The sequence below is a fragment of the Lampris incognitus genome, chromosome 11 (assembly GCF_029633865.1).
Source record: "Lampris incognitus isolate fLamInc1 chromosome 11, fLamInc1.hap2, whole genome shotgun sequence".
Classification (NCBI taxonomy): domain Eukaryota; kingdom Metazoa; phylum Chordata; class Actinopteri; order Lampriformes; family Lampridae; genus Lampris; species Lampris incognitus.
In genome coordinates this window covers 34,250,353-34,267,278 of record NC_079221.1, presented here as the reverse complement: position 1 = coordinate 34,267,278, position 16,926 = coordinate 34,250,353, and the positions used below count along the sequence as shown (strand labels likewise).

Sequence of the window (16,926 nt, the reverse complement as noted above, 5' to 3'; positions counted from 1 at the left end):
GCAGTTGGTCCTGATGACATACCTGTGGAGGCATGGAGATGTTTAGGAGAGATGGCAGTGGAGTTTTTAACTAGATTGTTTAACACAATCCTGGAAAGTGAGAGGATGCCTGAGGAGTGGAGAAGAAGCATACTGGTACCGATTTTCAAGAACAAGGGCGATGTGCAGAACTGTAACAACTACAGAGGTATAAAGTTGATCAGCCACAGCATGAAGATTTGGGAAAGAGTAATAGAAGCTAGGTTAAGAGGAGAGGTGATGATCAGCGAGCAGCAGTATGGTTTCATGCCACGAAAGAGCACCACAGATGCGATGTTTGCTTTGAGAATGTTGTTTGAGAAGTATAGAGAAGGCCAGAGAGATTGCATTGTGTCTTTGTAGATTTAGAGAAAGCTTATGACAGAGTGCCGAGAGAGGAGGTGTGGTATTGTATGAGGAAGTCAGGAGTTGCAGAGAAGTATGTAGGAGTGGTGCAGGATACGTATGAGGGAAGCGTGACAATGGTGAGGTGTGCGGTTGGAATGACAGATGGGTTCAAGGTGGGATTACATCAAGGATCGGCTCTGAGCCCTTTCTTGTTTGCAATGGTGATGGACAGGTTGACGGACAAGTCAGGCAGGAGTCTCCATGGACGATGATGTTCGCGGAGGACATTGTGATCTGTAGCGAGAGTAGGGTGCAGGTTGAGGAGAGCCTGGAGAGGTGGAGGTATGCACTGGAGAGAAGAGGAATGAAAGTCAATAGGAGCAAGACGGAATACCTATGCGTGAATGAGAGAGAGGACAGTGGAATGGTCAGGATGCAAGGAGTGGAGGTGACAAAGGCATTTGAGTTTAAATACTTGGGGTCAACTGTCCAAAGTAACGGGGAGTGCAGTAGAGAGGTGAAAAAGAGAGTGCAGGCAGGGTGGAGTGGGTGGAGAAGAGTGTCAGGAGTGATTTGCGACAGAAGGGTACCAGCAAGAGTTAAAGGGAAAGTTTACAAGATGGTTGTGAGACCAGCTATGTTATATGGTTTGGAGACAGTGACACTGACGAAAAGACAGGAGGCGGAGCTGGAGGTGGCAGAGTTGAAGATGCTAAGATTTTCACTGGGAGTAACGAAGAAGGACAGGATTAGGAATGATTATATTAGAGGGACCGCTCAGGTTGGACGGTTTGGAGACAAAGCAAGAGAGGCAAGATTGAGATGTTTTGGACATGTGTGGAGGAAAGATGCTGAGTATATTGGGAGAAGGATGCTGAATACGGAGCTGCCAGGGAAGAGGAGAAGAGGAAGGCCAAAGAGGAGGTTTATGGATGTGGTGAGGGAAGACATGCAGGTGGCTAGTGTGACAGAGGAAGACGCAGAAGACAGGAAGAAATGGAAACGGATGATCTGCTGTGGCGACCCCTAACGGGAGCAGCCGAAAGTAGTAGTAGTAGAAATGGTGTCATGTGAGTCTCTCTTGCGTGCATGTGCAGTCGGTTCTCCTCCCAGGTCTCCGTGGTGATGGTGGTCGCCATTTGGATGCTGCCTGCCCTTCCTCTCCTCACATAAGTTTTTCTTTTTTTACATGATGATGCTGGTCACGTGGATTGGGTCCTGGACTGTTCCGTTGGCGTGTGGACACTGCTTGACATCCTGTGCATCATGTTCTTCATAAATTTTATGTCCATTATAATTCTGTTGTCCTCTTTCAATGTTCTATTATGTAAATTGTGTGAACACAACATCCATTGCACGCTGTCCGTCTTAGGGAGAGCAACAGAAGAGGGATCTCTCTCCCGAGGTTTCTTCCTATTTTTTCTCCCTGTTAAAGGATTTTTTTAGGGAGTTGTTCCTTATCCGATGAGAGGGTCTAAGGACAGGATGTTGCGTTGCTGTTAAGCCCACTGAGGCAAATTTGTGATATTGGGCTATACAAATAAAATTGATTTGATTTAAATTTGATTTGATGGCCTCTGGCCACTTCGAGTGAAGGTCATGCACAACCAGCAAGTAGCGGGCATGCACGGGTGCCCCGTGGAGCTCTCCACTGAGGTCGATCTGGATGTGCTCCCATGGTGCGGACAGCCACGGGGGTTGGAGTGAGGGGTGCTGTGGTAGGCTGGCCTGTTTTCCCACTCAGAAGGCAGCAGGTGCAGTTACGCACCAGCTCCTCTGCGTCAGAGTCTTATGTGAGGCCACCACACAGTGTCTCGGCAGCGCTGCTTCACCTTGACTACCCCCAGGATGCCCATCATGCGCCATTCGCAGCACTCTGGCCCTTAGAGTCTCTGGTACAATGGTGTGGTGGCCATGGGAGAGGCACACCTCCCCCCAGCAGGAGAGCTCGTTGTGGACTTTATGGTACGGGAGCAGCCTGTCATCCACCTTGGAAGGCCAGCCATCCTGGACGTAGGCACGAAGGGTTGTGAGTGTCTCATCCTCAGCTGAGGCCTGCTGCAGTTCGGCCAGGGTGACTACTGTGCTGAGGGGCCCATGCAGCATGGGGACACAGTCATCATTGTCATTGTCATCGTCGTCCTCTGGCGTCGCCCCTCTTACCTCTTTGGTGAGAGAAATGGCTCGAGGCGGGAGGTTGGCCACCGTATTGGTACGCCCTAGCATAAACTCAATTCTGAAGTTGTACTGATTCAGCCTATCCACCCATCTCAGTAGTCTCATGGGCCTGTGCCCCGAACCTCGGGTTGCCAGCAGAGCCGTCAGTGCCTGATGATCTGTGCGGATAGTGAAAGCCCTGCCGTACAGGTAGACATGCCAGCGTTCGCATGCCCACAGGCAGGCAAGAGCTTCCCTCTCCCCCACTGAGTACGTCTGCTCTGCCGGAGTGAGTGCCCGCGAGGCGAAAGCCACTGGACACTCTACCCTCTCATGGACCTGGGAGAGCACTGCACCAAGTGCCACCCCGGACGCATCACAGGTGACCATGGTGGAGGCAGTCAGGCTGAAATGGGCCAAAGTGGGTGGGGATGTGAGCTGCTGTTTGATGATGCCCACAGCCTCCCGGCATGCTGGAGTCCAGTCCCATATGGCATCCTTCCCTTCTGGGTAACGTTCGGGCCAGGAGGTGGAGACCTGCAGGACACGCAGGCCCACAGCGTCAGTCAGTGTAAAGCCCAGGGCATGGAACAAGTCTAGCCCTATGACGTTAGCCACTTTCTGTGTGATGTAGAACCTGGTTTCAGGGACGTATTGGTGATTATACTCCACGGGAAAGCAGACTACTCCCAAAGTGGCGATGGGGGCGTGACGGAAGAGCCAGTCATATGTGGGTTTGTTCAGGAGTGACACCTTTGCCCCCGTGTCAACAAGGAGCGGTATGTAGGCTCCGCCCACAAGGCACGTGCAGTGGTTGAATGAGGCCCACTGGCTCTGAACTGTGTTGATAGGAACTGCAGCAGCCTGTGGGTCTGCAGGGGGGGAGCGGCACCAGCGTGCAAAGTGATTCATCCTGTTGCAGTTATGACAGCGCTTGCCCAGGGCAGGATTTGATTTGTCCCGAGATACATGGTTTGTGGAGCCACAGTTAGTACAATGCTTGGGGCCACTCTCCCTAGACCCCCTGTCTACCACTCTTTGCACATCAAACCTGTCACTGTCCATGTCAGCCGTCCTGCCGTCTCCTGGGCAACAGTAGGTACTTTAAGCGGAGACGCGTTTAAGCGGTGAACTGCCGGTAGCAGTGATGTCACGGATTCCTACACAGCGCGAGCGAACTTGTGCGCTTCCAGCAGAGCCGTTTCCAACTGCTTCCCAATCACTATAGCGTCAGATAATGTCATGGAGTCTGGTTCGAGTTACAGTTAGGGACGGATTAAACCAATCTGGGCCCGGTGCACAATAATTCACGAGGCCCCCCTATAACAACACTCACCAAGCAATTTTGATTAGTCATGTGACTTACAGTAATCACCGGAAACAACGCAACGCATGTGATATTATTAAAGGACCTACAAAACGTTACATTATTATTATTGTTGTTGTTGTTGTTGTTATTATTATTTCACCGGTCACCAGCACTAACTGCTAAGGCGCGAAAACGTCACGTTAACGTTACCCCCCAGAATGCATTGAATATGTAAGGGATAATGTACAGCGAACCGGTTATTATTACGAAATAAACCCCAACAGGAACAGGGTGATGCAGGACACGTCCCGCTTGTTACACGGCTACTTACTAAATAAATCAATAATTTGCCACAAACTATAACAAAAAATGTTTTTATTGATTTCAAAAGTATTGTAGGCTATTGCTTCCATTCATCCAGATTACGTTAGATTTCTACGGTCTACGCATAGCAACGGTCTGTTATACCTAGCAGCGGTGTCTATCAAGAAATAACACACCGCTGAATGTCGTAATTGACCAATCAGAATCGAGTATTCAACAAAGCCGTGTAACAAACTACAGTATAGGCTACTGACATAAACATTAAATATGGCTGCGCCCATATTGAGTAGGAATTAATTAGCTTAGCATAACCAGTAAGGTTACAAGATTATAAAAAGCATTTTACACACCTCACATGTGCCAACAATTTATACAAGCACCGAAAAGAATCGGAATACACGCTTTGGTATCAATATTGGAAAACGCATGAATAATAAAGTAAATAAAGAAGTTATCAGCAAGCCAATCATGTTGTGACAGTGATTTTTCGTGATACAACAGCAACGAATAGTGCCCGTAACTGCGGCAAACACGAGCGCACAAGATAACACGATATAGGACCGATAGACAACCCAATTATCGTCTCACGGCGAAGATGGTTACCTAGCCTGCCTGAGCCGGTCGGCCTTTAAGTTACATCTCCAAACGCCAAATCAGCAGACACAGCATTAAGTAAGAACCCCCCGTGGCCTTACCAGGCTTTAAGCATTATCTCCTTGTCTCAGGCAGTCTTCCTCCTTGACTTTCTCCTGGAAAAGTCCTCGACCCGTTTTTCTCCACGGTTGGGCTTGGCGGTTGCTCTTGCTGCAGTAACCCCCCGAACGTGGCGACAGTTAGCTCGCCTGCTGATGAGCAGCCACTTTTATCCAAATGCTGCTGCTGCTGTCCATTCATGGCGGTTGCTGTTAACGTTAGCTCATCTTCAGTAGGCCTAACGTTGCTAGCTTCATCACAGTTGCTAATGTTTGGCGGTAGTAGCGCTTCTTGTTCATCCTTATCCGGAGTTTGAGTTTCTTTCTTTTTAAAAAAACTATCCAATTTTGGGATCTTTTGCAACTTGGACGCCTGTCTTTCAACTTTTTCCTGTTTTGTTTTTCTTTCAAGGAACCCACTAGCATAACGCCTCTTCTCCATTTTTGTTTTTTGTATAGCCTACAATGACGTAGCTACGCGCTTGAACGTGAATCATGATCGTCAAGATCAAATCTATTGGTCCATGATGCAATTTATTTTAATTTTTTAATGATTTTTGTTTTTGTTTGTATGTGTAGCCTATAACATTTAATTGTACATTGGTGTTAATGAAGTCATATTTGAAATAATACAGGAATATTTTTGGCATACAATTGGAAAAAAATATTTTGCCACCATGATTGAGAATTCTAGTGAAATCATGTTTTATATAAACCCTGGTAATCGACATTACCTCTTGTAATGATTATTTATAGAAGGAGTAATCATTGGGCGGATTTCAGAGGACGTAATTTCGCTAATCTTGGGGGCCCCCAGAAGGGCGGGGCCGTGCATTAATCCGTCCATGGTTACAGTCTTTCCATCAGCCGAGCACAAGACGTTTTCTTTATTAGCTGATCAACTCTAAGTCCATCCTCCAAAGCCTCGAAGTCACAATGCTTTGCTAGCCCACGTAAGGCAGAGACGAACTGGCCCACTGACTCACCAGACTTCTGGGCTCTCTGACGAAACTCAAACCGGTGCATGCGGGCTGTAGCGCGTTGGTAGCCGCAGCGTAGGTGTAATCCGCCACCGAGAGTGTAGCGAAAATACGTTGCCCCTCCTGACCGAGGCAGTGCCGTAAGAGCGCACACTTCCTAGCTGCTGCTAAATCCGAATGCTCCAGAGCCAGTAAATAGTCATCGAACGACGACATCCATCGGTCCCGGAGAACAGCTGGGTCACCGGCAACGGGTAGAAAAGGTGGCGGTGGCGACAGAACGAAGCCAGCCATCCTCGTTCGCCAAATATGATGTTCAGTCAATGACCACACCGGGAGCCACGTTTATAACTTTTACTTAACCAACATCAAGTCACGACACTTTTCGTCTTGCCCTAATTCACACTGCCCCCTGCCCTTCTTAAAGGCACAGTAACTGCTAGTGCTTAACCATACAAGTCAGACTCGGGCATAACACTACCTAACCAGGTATAACAAACACAATTCTACGTTGAGATGAAATGCTCCCATTGATTGAGGTACTGAAGGGGAGGCTTAACATCGTCTGACAAACACTTGCTACTTTCATCCAATAACTGGAAGTGAAAAAAAAGATGATGCAAAAGATCACATGTTTTGTGTTGTTGTTTTTATTGACAAGTGGAAAAATGTGCTGAGAAAATGTGTAGTGTGCCTTCATCCAATCCTTCGCACACTTGGGGGGGGGGGTCCAACGGGATGGTGCATTTGAGAAAGAGGAAGAGTGATTTGGAGGTAGGGCATTGCAGACGGGAAGCTGTGATGGCAACAACAACTTTTAAGAAAATGTTCTCTCACTGCATTCAGGAAGTGGGTCTGGTGGCTAGATGTTGAATGCCTGACACATGTTGTTGTTGTGGCTATGTTTCATAGCACTGTGTGGGCCATTTTTCGCCCTCAACCCCACTGAGCCTCTAGTGGTCACAGCCAAAGAGCTCCTGAGACACCCTGTGCTGCTCAGGCAGCATCCGGGAAGCAATCATAGTCATTGTGCTTTCATAGTGGTAGAAATGGTTGCCCACAATCACCCTAACACCATCAGGACCACACATGGCGGCGTCCACCTTCTTGAAGAGAGGAGACAAAGGGCGCTCATTGCTGACGACGTGGGGACTGGCCTTCATGTCCACATCGAAGACCTTCCCACCTGAGAGGAGGCAGAGGATAGATGTTAGATAGTTGTCCCCCCCCCCTTTTTTTTCCCCCTCCCAATTGTATCCGGCCAATACCCCACTCGTCCAAGCCGTCCCGGTTGATGCTCCACCCCCTCTTGCCGATCCGGGGAGGGCTGCAGACTACCACAGGCCTCCTCCGATACATGTGGAGTCGCCAGCCGCTTCTTTTCACCTGACAGTGAGGTGTTTCGCCAGGGGGACGCAGCACGTGAGAGGATCACACTATTTCTCCCCCTGAACAGGCACCCTGACCAACCAGAGGAGGCGCTTGTGCAGCGACCAGAACACATACCCACATCCGGCTTCCCACCCGCAGACACGGCCAATTGTGTCTGTAGGGACGCCTGACCAAGCCGGAGGTAACACGTGGATTCGAACCGGTGACCCCTGTGTTGGTAGGCAATGGAATAGACTGCCACGCCACCCGGACGCCCGTTAGATGGATGTTAAAATGTAACACATTTTAACATCTGAATTGTTACTTTTAATCTTTTCCTGTATGATAATAAAGTAAATCACAGTAAAGAGGATTTCTGTTGGTTTCTGCAAGTATGGAGGGTTTCTCAGAGCCTGAGAGATCCATTTCTAAAGGCGTACAAGGCTCATCATCTCTAGGAGCAGCTTTGACCTGGTATGCATCACAATATGAGAGATGTAGTGTTCAGTGCAGTGCAATTTAGAAATGCAGAGATGTAACTTGCTATTTGTTTTAATCAAGATTGAAAATGCAATTAAGTGTCAGTTGGAAAAATACTTATTGTAAAAAAAAAAAAGGTAATAAGTTACGGTTTGTTCAGTACTAAAATGTCGTATATTCAAGATGCATGGAAATGCTTGTGCAATGAAGCTGATCACAGTGATGAAATGTTTTGAATAAAATTTGCAGAAAAATAGAACATTGTCTAGTGTGCTCTGTATAAATCTAATTTTCTTTTTTGAGTGTTTATTACTTTGCAGGATACTGAAAAAGATAAATAATAAGAGTAATTCTTCACAAAGACATGATCTTTCTTATGTTTTTTTTTTGTTTGTTTGTTTCTTGTTTCTTTACTGTGTTTACTGCATCAAATAGGGGGCATATAAAGCTTTCTTTTTTACTCTCCATCTTCGTGCAGCCACTCAATCAAATGCTGTTGTGTGATACTTTGAGTATTGTCCGGTTATGTACCTTTGATGATGTGAACGATGTGATGATCTTGACACACGAATGCAGCATTGATGGGACCCTCAATGCCCAGAACCTCCTTCACAGGCTTGGGGAAGCCCTCCAGAAGGGTGTGGGGTGTACCAATTTTGTAGACAAACACCTGGACACACTGGGGTACGGAGGAAAGGTTAAGTCCAGAGAAGTGAGTACTGACCAAATCTTTGCGTATTCAAGTGTGTGTACTATGTGTGTGTATGTGTGTGTGTGAGAGAGAGAGAGAGAGAGAGAGAGAGAGAGAGAGAGAGAGAGAGAGAGAGAGAGAGAGAGAGAGAGAGAGAGGCTGTGCATGTGCGGCCATTTTGACTGCACACGAGCCATTCCTTAGCTTACTATGATTATGTAAATGCGGTCCTCATAGGAGAAGACAGCATCCACCTCGCTGTGCAGCTCGTTGAAGGCACTCTCAATGGTGTCGGCCACCAGGGTGTCATTGCGCTCATCTTTGGAGATGAAGTGATGGCCTGAGAGACAGAGGAATGAATAAGAGGGTTTGCCAATGTTGAAGATCCCAGCCGGAGTGGAAAATTAAAAGGGCTTGCTGGCCAAATGCTGGTACATTTCAGCCGCAGCTATGAGAGGTGTATTTTCTGTCCTATCTACCACTCCTGGCAGGTATCCAAACTGTTTGTTTTTATAGGATCCCCTCTTTCTACGAGATGAGAGATTGAAAATTACACCAGCAGTCACTGTGACAGCTAAGAGAGGAGGTTAGCCTGTAGTATGATTTTGTTAATGACCACCGCTGTAAAATGAAATGTTCTAATGTTTTTTTAATTCCAAGTTAGATTTTAAATCTCTTTTATCTCTTTTTAGAGAATATTAGGATTTACTTTGATGATGCCCTCCCCTTTTTCTCCCCAGATGTACTTGGCCAATTACCCTATTTTCCAAGCCGTTCCGGTCGCTGCTCCACCCCCTCTGCTGATCCGGGGAGGGCTGCAGACTACCACATGCCTCCTCCCATACATGTGGAGTCGCTAGCCGCTTCTTTTCGACTGACCATGAGGAGCTTCGCCAGAGGGACGTAGCACATGGGAGGATCACGCTATTCCCCCCAGTTCCCCCTCCCCCCCGAACAAGCACCCCGACCGACCAGAGGAGGCACTGGTGCAGCGACCAGGAAACAGAACCACATCTGGCTTTCCACCCGCAGACACGGGCCAATTGTGTCTGTGTAGGGATGCCCGACCAAGCCGGAGGTTGGTCAGCAACGGGATAGACCGCCACGCCATTGATTTCGATAGGTTTTTTTAGGAAAAGAGCACCTTTGGAAATATTGCGATTTTGTTTTCAACTATAGTTGGTAATGTGTTTGTCCCAATGCAAAAGCAACAGAAAACAAGTGTTTGGAGTTTGAGTTGTGGTGTCAGACCTCACCTCTGAAGGCATAGATGTTTCCTTCACTGTCAGATGTGATGGCATCCAGATGCACACGGCTGCAGCGCTCTCTCTCCACATGGTCACTGTCATTTCCTACACAGCATGCATGGTCACACATACGGCTGGCGTTTAACGCATGTTATTGGATACTAAAGGCCTGTTCAGCTTCTAGCATGGTCTCAAAACAGTGAATTGTGGATCCAGCTATATTTTGTTTTTGTTCAAACACATCTTGTACAAGCATGCACATGGACAAATCAAGGAGAACATGAAATCACAAAAATCACATGAAATCACTGAAACACACAGGTGTGTTCTGATTTTATCTACACACACACACACACACACACACGCACACAAGGATCCCTTCTCCGTTACTCACCAAACTTGGAGCACTTCATGAAGTAGTCGCGGGCTTCCTTGGGGTATCTTCCGTGCACCTCTCCATTCTTGGGGTCAAACTTGGAGAACTGGTGGCCATGGAAGCAGTAATAGTGATCCATGAAGCGGAAAGCAGAGGTGCAGTTGGGCATCGATTTGAACTCTTTCTCTTCCACCGCCTTTGTCCGGACATTGTAGTGGAAGATGTCATCATCTGTGAGGAAGAAGGCACAGTGTTGGATGGAGAATTGGAACCATTTTGTTTTTATCTGGTTAAATTACAGTTCATGTTTGGAGTTAGCCATGGTGAGTTGAGGCACTAAGCAAAAAGGCCGCAGAACAGGCTGATGTAGGCCAGCATCTGAACATAGAAAGAGAGGAAGAGCTTTACAGGACATACACAATACACATAAAGTATTTGTAGGGAGCATACTGTAGAAACACTGAATTTCAACAGACAAATTACACCATCAGTGTATGAGTTAATCAGGGTTGACCTAGTAAGCCTTTAGTGGCATATATTTGGAGAAAACAACCCTCTCGCTACCACACAGTTCTTGTATGAGATGACCATATGAAAAGTTATTTGCATTGAGTTGGGAAAACCCGAGTAAAGGCACAAACCCTTGAAGAAGATGACAGAGTCTTCATCACACTCTGGCTTGGGGCACTCAACAGCGGCGTCCAGATGGTTGGGGATTCCAGGGAAAACCTCGGAGATGTCCTTGGGGTATCCATCCTCCAGCTTGTGTTGGTAGTAGCTGAACACCTTGTGGTCCTGGATCAATGAATGATCGAACCAGTGTCAGTTTAAATGACAAGTTACAGTCCATTCATGCAGGCTATGAATTTGCTGTGGTCGGTCGGTGCATAGCAAGACAAAGCACAAACTTGTGACGAATACAATACACGGACTACACATGGTCACAATATATACTTTTAGATTCAAGTTAAAAAATTACAAGTGTTCAGAGAATTATGCATTATGGGATACTGAAAAAATGAGAGGGAGAAAGCTGGAACTTTAAAGTCAGGAGGTCGTTGGTAAGGTTACCATGAAAGAAATGTAAGCTTTATTCCCGGTGAGTTACTTTGAAATATAAAATAACACGGCAACTCACTCGAGAAAATATAGAAATGAAATCAACTTAACAATCCCCCCCCCCCCCCCAATTGCACTTGGCCCAATTATCCTATTTTCCGAGCCGTCCTGGTCACTGTTCCGCCCCCTCTGCCAATCCAGGGAGGGCTGCAGACTACCACATGCCTCCTCCGATACATGTGGAGTCGCCAGCCGCTTCTTTTCACCTGACAGTGAGGAGTTTCACCAGGGGGATGTAGCACATGGGAGGATCACACTATTCCCCCCCCCCAGTCCCAGTGCAGCGACCAGGAGACATACCCACATCCGGCTTCCCAGACATGGCCAATTGTGTCTGTAGGGACACCTGAGAGAGCCAGAGGTAACACGGGGATTCGAACCATCTATCAATGTGTCGGTAGGCAACGGAACAGACCGCTACGCTACCCGGACGCCCCCCTCAACTTTACAGTTGCAACATTTTCTGTATGGGGCTTTACCAAGAAGAGGAACATGTGGTCGTGGTCGGAGGGGCTGTCTTCAAAGTGCATGTGGAAAGCAGCATCTACATGGCCAAAGTGGTGGTACTCATCCAGTTCAGTGAAGGACTCATTGGACAGCTCAGCTTTGCCATGGAAGCCCTTGAACAGATGATCACCTGACCAGATGTGTACACACACACACACAAACACACACATTTGACAAATTAATTTCTTCAGCTAGTGTGTTGGATTTTTCCCCCCCTTTTTCTCCCCAATTGTATCCGGCCAATTACCCCACTCTTCCGAGCCGTCCTGGTCGCTGCTTCACCCCCTCTGCTGATCTGGGGAAGGCTGCAGACTACCACATGCCTCCTCCAATACATATGGAGTCACCAGCCACTTCTTTTCACCTGACAGTGAGGAGTTTCGCCAGGAGGACGTAGCGTGTGGAAGGATCACGCTATTCCCCCCAGTTCCCCCTCCCCCGTGAACAGGCGCCCCGGCTGACCAGAGGAATCACTAGTGCAGCGACCAGGGCACATACCCACACCCGGCTTCCCACCCGCAGGCATGGCCAATTGTGTCTGTAGGGACGCCCTACCAAGCCGGGGGTAACACGAGGATTGGAACCAGCGATCCTCGTGTTGGTAGGCAACGGAATAGACTGCTATGCCACCCGGACGCCGAGTTGAATTTTTCTAGAGAATGAATACAGAACATATTATAACTACAGCGGCCATTGTGTCGCTGTCTTCAGTGGCCTGTTGACATAGTGATGTGCATGTAGATTTGTTGGTCTTATTTTTCTCTTGATGAATGCAAAACTGTCATGGCATGAGTTAAGCTGACAAAGGCATAAATGTGTGAAGGTGTAAGCCAATTTACCCTTGAAAAAGTAGGGGATTCCCTCCTCGTTCACAGACACGGCGTCCATCTCAACCCCTTCGCAACGGTCGATGACAGCCCTGGCATGACCTAAACACATCGGCAACCTTATTTCACACAACGAAGACAGTTGGCCAGATGGGTTGCTTGCATAGACCGTATTAAAAGGTGTAAACTGTAAGATTTTCACCTTTATCTCGCATGCAACATGGTAAAAGGAGGTAAAAGGGATGACTCAGAGATGAACCTCGATGCTTTTCATGTACCACTCGGTATTATTGTGCCCCGTATTCATCTCAAAAGTATTGTATTATTTAGTAGTCGCCCAACAGTTCTTCCCATATAGCTTGAGTCCATTGCAATGAATGTTCAGTCTCAACCACACCTCCACAAAGGTATAAGTGTGTATTGTAAAAATACAGATAATGGGCATTGCTGCATATCTCCATGTGTAGTAATTAAATATAAGTAGGACGACACTATGTAACTATTTACGCACTTGTACATACTCTGTGTAAAACCGAGATAAGTAGTTGACTCCAGACAAATATTTGAAAAACAGAGGGCCAGTTCAGTAGCATTACTTTTAGCTTGGTGCTCATGTAGTTATGCAATGTTTGCTAAGTGAGAGAGAGACATGTTTACATACAGCTCTGTTTCAAATCGGGGGGTAACACAAGTTCACTTTTCTGTGTTGATTTTGATTTTATTCCCGTGCACCTGCATTGATTTAACCATCATACATAGAATTTCTTGAGACATAACACAGGTGCAAAAGTTATACTGGTAGTATGTTAAAAGTGATATCGTTTCTTAAAAAGAAAGAAGAGGAGTTCCATGTTTGTTACAATGTGACTCAAATACAGTACAATGGACTGCATATAGCGCTTTTCTACTCTACTGACCACTCAAGGCACTTAACAGTGTATGCCTCACATTCACCCATTCACACACATTCACACACTGATGGTGGAGGCTGCCATGCAAGGCGCCAACCTGCTCATTAGGAGACAGTTAGGGGTTCAGTGTCTTGCTCAAGGACACTTCAACATGCTCTCTGGAGGAGCTGGGGATCGCACCAGGAACCTTCCGATTCCTGGGACAACCCGCTCCACCTCCTGAGCCATGCCCACCCCATATCATAGGTGCAGTAAAACTCAGTCACTGAGAAACTAACAAATGAAGCAAGGTCAGCAGAACAGGTAAAACGCTGTTTTGTGAATAGATCAATTAGCTTTACTGTGACATTCTATATTAGCAATAATCTTTACAACTCACCCTCAGAATCATGATGGTGCCTGGATAAGAAGAGAGGAAAAAAAATACCGTTTCAGATCTCTTTGTTGCAGGAGATACAATAGAAGCTGCTTGAGCATTCGCATTATTATGTGGATTGCACTTTTGTACATTATTAAACAGGTAATCAAAGATGAAAGATTATTAAAAATGACTTGAAAGTCACTTTGACTTTAAAATGACCAAAGCATGCATATTCACATAAGCTATAGCTGCACGACTGCAATGTTTTTAACAAAAGCAACTCCTCTCTATGATGATCTAAACACAATGAGACGTAGGGTCAAGTTTACTCACGCAGCAGCCAGGCTGAGAGCCAAGGCCAGACACAGAGTCTGGGAGAGAAGCTTCATGGTGAGCAGTCCAGTAGGCCCAGGGAAAACTGGAGAGGTCTGGGTAAAGGTACCCCGGCTACTGCTGCAGCAGCCATTTATACCCCAGCTGCACGTGTTACAGATCAAGACCTCGTCCCTCATGTGATAGACTGGTTAAGGCAACTGATGTTCAAGGTGAATCGATGAGCCATTTCAAAGAATCAACAGCACCCCCCACCCCACCCCACGTCTCTCTCGCACACACACACACACACACCATTTCACAAAGTTAATCTAATCAATAGATGTGTCCCTTGGCTCACTCAGACAGGCAGGTATTTAAGTTTTAGCATACATTTTTCATAATGAAATCAAAACAAACTGCAAGACAATCAGGCAATGGATGGATGAACACCTTGATGGTGCATACTCTAACTTGCACTCATTCTAATGTCATATGTCATGCTACACTATGAAAACATTTTAATATTACTGCAAGGGTCAGGCATCAGTTAATTAAAATTAAAATCACCCCTGCTCACAAATCTCTTGCAAGATTTCAGTTTTCCGCTGCTGATATAAAAGGATGCAACAATACTGTGTAATAATCACAGGATTCTTTGGCCTGAGAGTGAAACAAGGTGATTTCTATACAAATGCAACCAACATTTAAGACATTTGTATCATTGTGCATCGTGCATCAAACATGTTTTTGCATTCAATCATGCAATATGTGCATGATACTGTGTGTGTTCCCATGTGGGTTGGAAGGAGAAGATTCTGGAAGAATAAACAGAACGATATCATCGCTCACGCTGCACATTGGCAACCCTACCGCCCACTCCTGCACCAAAAGGCGACTAAACCAGGGGAAGCAGCAAATATTTGATAAAGGCTTCTGACCATAGAACTTGGACAGCCTTCATATCAGTGTTGTTGGACATTTTGTACAGTGAACATTACAAGAGGAAGAGGGATGGCTGGTTAGTGATGACTGTCTGATGATTGAAATGCAAACTTTTCTACTACCCAAAATCTTGTTAAATTTCCCTCTCCAAAGAAGAAATTGTAAACCCAAACCCTTTGCATAGACAGATCTAGTCTATTCTTCATCTGAGAATGATGACCATGAGAAATTTCTTTTGAATTTATAATGATCGCTTAATCTAATGTCCAGCCTTCTAATTAATTCACAGGCAAATTCCAGTGTTTGACCCTCACAGACAGCCTAGGGATAGTCTTATAATACTGTCTCATGTAGATGTCCAGTGAAGGTCCACGTTCAGACTGGGAGCTACTAATGGGTTATTGTGTTACTAACAGTGTTACTATTGTCAATAATCATCCCTGTCAGTTTTCTGAAGTTAATGTCTTGACGCATGCTCAATAATCCAGGAAAGAAAATCTATGAGGGGCCATATAAGCTATAATATATTCTTGCCCTCTCATATACATACATTCTCCTTTCACATAGATATATTTTCATTCTCATATTTAAATATGGCCAGAATACATTATGGCTTGTACGGCCCCTCATAAAAATCAAAGAAAGTTGAATCAGTTCATCTGGATACAACGTTTATTGACAGATAAAAGTTGTATCCAGATGAACTGAGTCAACCTTCTTTGATGTGAATTTAATGGTTTTTTGAGTTTTGCCAAGTCTTAGATATGCATCATAGATGTTTTGGGTGTTTTTTGTTATAAGTTTTGCCGATTAAATCCAAAACATTCTTTTTTTTTTCTATTTATGTAAGCACAAGAGCTGAGTTGGTGCAACCCCCGCAGGAAGTTAAAGGGCAATGATATTTGTTCAGGAATGACTCATTTGAGATGATAATTGTACAAGGGATCAAGAGATTCATTTTGATATGTTGCACTTATTGCATTTTATGATTGTAGGTCTTTGAATTTTGACAAAGTTATCTTTCACTATGACACCTGTTTGAGTAGTAAAAGAAAAAGGCACAACACAAAAGCAATGAGCCTTACTAGAGGATTTAAGGCAAATATTGTATTGGCTCTTTAATGATAATGTGCAATTACCTGCTGTAAATGATCATTGCATTACAGCTGGCTTCAGCTTTACACTAGCATATAGTTTGATCCTTTGAGTCACGGCTGACTTTATATTCATTCTGGATGGATCGGTGACAGATGGCACATCAACAAACCAAACAAACCGCTGTTCCCATTTAGCGGTGAACTTCTAACACTGCAAAACACCACGAGTACACCGAGTATACACTGAGGTGTATTGTTCCCCACACATAAAGCTCCAGCCACAGTTTGTTTTTTCTTGTGCAGCCTGGTAAAATTAAATATCCTAAGACAACATAAAAAAAACAGGGTTCTTTATTCCAATCAATTTTATGATTTAGAAAAATGACATTAATACATTTAGAGTTTCAAAAATGATACTGCTCAACATATATCTCAGGGTCTTAGCCTATAAAATGCCCAATCTCTTGTGCAGCTAGCCGGTGGAAACTACCTAGCATACAAGTGCCTAATCAAATGAAAGAAAATAACCAAATAAAATAACTGCACAATAAACAACTGCAGGGTCCTCCCTGTTACATGAAAATAAATGAAACAAATGAAAAGCACAAAGTTAGTTGCCACCAAACACAACATCTGTAGCTAATAAATGTGATTAGCCTAGCTAACACTCACAAGTACAGCATTTTACATGGTCCTCCCCCACATGGTGTGATGGATGCCTAACTCTGCTTGGCTATCCATTACACATGGAAACGCTGTAACAATAAATCTGCGAACATCACACAGTATAACATTACAATCGGCAACAGATCTCACATATTACATCTAACACAGCATTATTAACATGAATCTTT

General features: G+C 45.5%; 1 protein-coding gene across 1 annotated transcript; it reads right to left on the bottom strand.

Moving 5' to 3' along the window:
- Positions 1-6,462: 6,462 nt before the first annotated feature.
- On the bottom strand, positions 6,463-14,176 carry LOC130120465 (hemopexin-like). The gene is made up of 10 exons (XM_056289013.1): positions 14,052-14,176; positions 13,737-13,756; positions 12,459-12,548; positions 11,592-11,749; positions 10,635-10,788; positions 10,012-10,224; positions 9,627-9,722; positions 8,580-8,710; positions 8,211-8,358; positions 6,463-7,014 (listed from the first exon to the last, which is right to left on the bottom strand). The coding sequence occupies exons 1-10, from the start codon at positions 14,105-14,107 to the stop codon at positions 6,782-6,784; spliced, it is 1,299 nt and encodes a 432-aa protein (XP_056144988.1). The 5' UTR covers positions 14,108-14,176; the 3' UTR covers positions 6,463-6,781.
- Between the last annotated feature and the right edge of the window lie 2,750 nt (positions 14,177-16,926).